This window comes from Solanum tuberosum, unplaced genomic scaffold (genome assembly GCF_000226075.1).
Source record: "Solanum tuberosum cultivar DM 1-3 516 R44 unplaced genomic scaffold, SolTub_3.0 scf00579, whole genome shotgun sequence".
NCBI lineage: Eukaryota > Viridiplantae > Streptophyta > Magnoliopsida > Solanales > Solanaceae > Solanum > Solanum tuberosum.
The window spans coordinates 21,111-24,272 of NW_006239509.1; the positions used below are offsets into that span (position 1 = coordinate 21,111).

Here is a 3,162-nt window from a genome sequence, read left to right on the forward strand (position 1 = left end):
TCCGCAATTAAATTTAACAAAACATTTTTTTTACTTTAATAATTAGTTTTAGGACTTAGGGCCAAAATAATTATTGGGAAATAATGAAAAAATCATTAATAATAATATAACTTAGTATTTAGCAAAATAATAAAACTCAAATTTAGATAAATATTACTATCATAATATATAAATAATAGTATAAAATATTAATACTTGAACTGTATTGGGCATTGTCCTAAGAAATTATTTTAACGGTGTGAAATGTTTCCCCAAAATTAAACAAGTCTTCCCTATTTAATTAGAGGATACATGAATCGTCAAGTTATTAGTGGAGAAATAAAATAACATAGACAAACTCATGAATTAAATAAGCACAATATGACATTTGGAAAATGAGTTGTCAGGAGATGGGAAACTCTTGCCGTCTTGCGTTAGTAAATGATCAAAAGTTAATAATTCTTTTGAAATGAAACATTTTCCTCATAATAATTACTTATCGTTTTATATACCTTAAGTACTATTTTGGCCAATTTTTTGTCATTTATTTATAAGGTCATTTGAATAATTATTGAGTCATTATAAAAGCAGCTATAGTAGATCAAATGTAATATTATAAGCTTCTTTCTCTTTCCTTACTTTTCAATGGAGATGTTTAACTCTTTTCTTTCCAATTTAGTTTTATTGCTTCTCTTTTTGTCCTCCCTCATACTTATAGTTAAAAAATGGAGCAAACCAAAAAATCGAAACGAAAAACAATTTAGGTTGCCTCCAGGTCCATGGAGACTTCCCCTCATTGGAAATCTTCATCACTTAATCGGAGGAGGGTTGCCACATCATATTTTTAGAAAATTATCTCAAAGGTATGGGCCTCTTATGTACTTGCAACTCGGGGAAGTTCCTACCGTGGTCATATCATCAACTACTATCGCCAAAGAAATTCTAAGAACTCATGATCACGCCTTTGCTTGTAGACCACAACTTACATCCACAAACATCATATTTTACAATAGTATAGACATTGCATTCAGTCCATATGGTGATTACTGGAGACAAATGCGTAAAATTTGTACTTTAGAACTTTTTAGTATAAAGATGATCAAGTTATTTAGTGCAATTCGAGAGGATGAGCTTACGAGTCTCATTTCATCAATTCGTTCCATGAGGGGTTCTCCAGTAAACATGACAAAAAAGATTTTTCTGTTTACTAATTGTATCATTTGTAGATCAGCCTTTGGAAAAGTATGCAAAGATCGAGGCGAGTTCTTAACAACTTTGAAGGAAGTACTGTTATTAGCAGCAGGATTTTTTATGGCTGATTTGTACCCTTCTTGGAAGTTACTTCACAACCTAAGAGGTGAGAAAACTAGAATGGTGAATGCGCATAAGAAGGTTGATGCAGTTATGGAGGAGATCCTGAATGAACATATCGAAAATAAAGCAGCTGGGAAGAAGGGAAATGGTGAGTTTGGTGACGAAGATTTGGTTGATGTTTTACTTAGGGTGAAAGAGAACGCGGAACTTCAATATCCAATCACAAATGACCATATTAAAGCTGTGATTTTTGTAAGTTTGTTCTCCTTCTTTATCTTTGTTCGCGTTTCTAGGATTTATTTTATTTGTTGTTGATGTAGGACATATTCCTAGGAGGAACTGGATCTTCATCTTCAACTATTATTTGGGCATTATCAGAAATGATAAAGAACCCGAATGTTATGATCAAGGCTCAAAGTGAAGTGAGACAAGTTTTTAAAGGAAAACAAAATTTTAGTGAAGAAGAAGTTGAAAACTTGACATACCTAAAGTCGGTGATTAAGGAAACATTAAGGCTACATACGCCAGCTCCTCTTCTAGGGTCTAGGGAATGTAGGGAGCAAAGAGTTATTGATGGATACACCATACCTCTAAAGGCTCGAGTACTAGTCAATGCATGGGCATTAGCAAGAGATCCTGAAAGTTGGGATGATCCTGAAAACTTTATACCAGAAAGATTTGAAAACTCTTCTATTGACTTTATGGGAAATCATTTTGAGTTTATTCCATTTGGTTCAGGACGAAGGGTGTGTCCAGGGTTGTTACTTGGTGTTGCTAATGTTATACATCCTTTAGCTCAGTTACTCTACCACTTTGAATGGGAACTTCCTAATGGAACTAATCCGGAAGATTTGGATATGACTGAAACGCATGGATTAACCGCGGAGAAAAAGGAAAATCTATATTTAATTGCTATAGATTATAGAAACAATGAAGAATTTTGATGTTTTGTTGTGAAATATATATAAATGTCAATGCCTCCTCTGTAGTTCTTCCTCTCTTTTCGGTTTGTTTAAGTATGTGTATTGTGTACTGAGAATAATTAAATGTATTAAATTGAAGGGAAAAGGGCTTGATATATCCCTCAACTTTGTCATTTGGAGCTGATATGCCCCTCGTTATGAAAGTGGCTCATATATACCCTTACCGTTATACAAACGGCTCACATATACCCCTACCGTTACAAAATGAGCTCACATATACCCTTCATTTAACGGAAGTGAAAAAGTTAGTTTTAAATTTATATTTTTGACTTTTAATTTTCTTAAAAATTATTTAGGGGTATATATGATTCTTCTAGCAAAGTTCAAGGTATATTTTAATCTTTTTCATACATAAATTATTTTTTGACTTCTTTTATTATAATTATTTGAGTTTCTTATTCTTATTTTATTTTTTTCTTTCATTCCTTAGTGTAAAGAAAAAAAGAAGATTTGGATATGACTGAAACGCATGGATTAACCGCGGAGAAAAAGGAAAATCTATATTTAATTGCTATTAGATTATAGAAACAATGAAGAATTTTGATGTTTTGTTGTGAAATATATATAAATGTCAATGCCTCCTCTGTAGTTCTTCCTCTCTTTTTTCGGTTTGTTTAAGTATGTGTATTGTGTACTGAGAATAATTGAATGGATCAATTATGTGTACATAGCATAGAAGTATTAAATTGAATGGATCAATTATGTCAATGCAGCCAAGGGTGGGGTTTGATTAATGAAATGGATTGAGTAGTCTTGAGGTCTACACATTCAAATATTAATAGCTGATTATTTTAGGAAAAAATTGACAAAAACTTGTTTTTGGGAAAATGCTTGTCGGTCCAAAAATTCATCTGAATCGATTGGTCTTTTAAATATATAAAATTAA

The 3,162-nt window shown here is 32.1% G+C and overlaps 1 protein-coding gene across 1 annotated transcript; it reads left to right on the forward strand.

The window, feature by feature from the left end:
• The first annotated feature begins 585 nt into the window (after positions 1–585).
• Positions 586–2,381, forward strand: LOC102597074 (premnaspirodiene oxygenase-like). Its single transcript, XM_006365876.2, has 2 exons — positions 586–1,545; positions 1,614–2,381. The coding sequence occupies exons 1-2, from the start codon at positions 625–627 to the stop codon at positions 2,235–2,237; spliced, it is 1,545 nt and encodes a 514-aa protein (XP_006365938.1). The 5' UTR covers positions 586–624; the 3' UTR covers positions 2,238–2,381.
• The last annotated feature ends 781 nt before the right edge of the window (positions 2,382–3,162 follow it).

What these genes read in the sequence shown, in the direction of transcription:
- LOC102597074 (XM_006365876.2), top strand. Translation starts at nt 625, where the DNA reads ATGGAGATGTTTAACTCTTTTCTTTCCAATTTAGTTTTATTGCTTCTC. An exon ending in ATATTAAAGCTGTGATTTTT is followed by an intron (nt 1,546 to 1,613) that starts GTAAGTTTGTTC and finishes TTGTTGATGTAG; the next exon opens with GACATATTCCTAGGAGGAAC.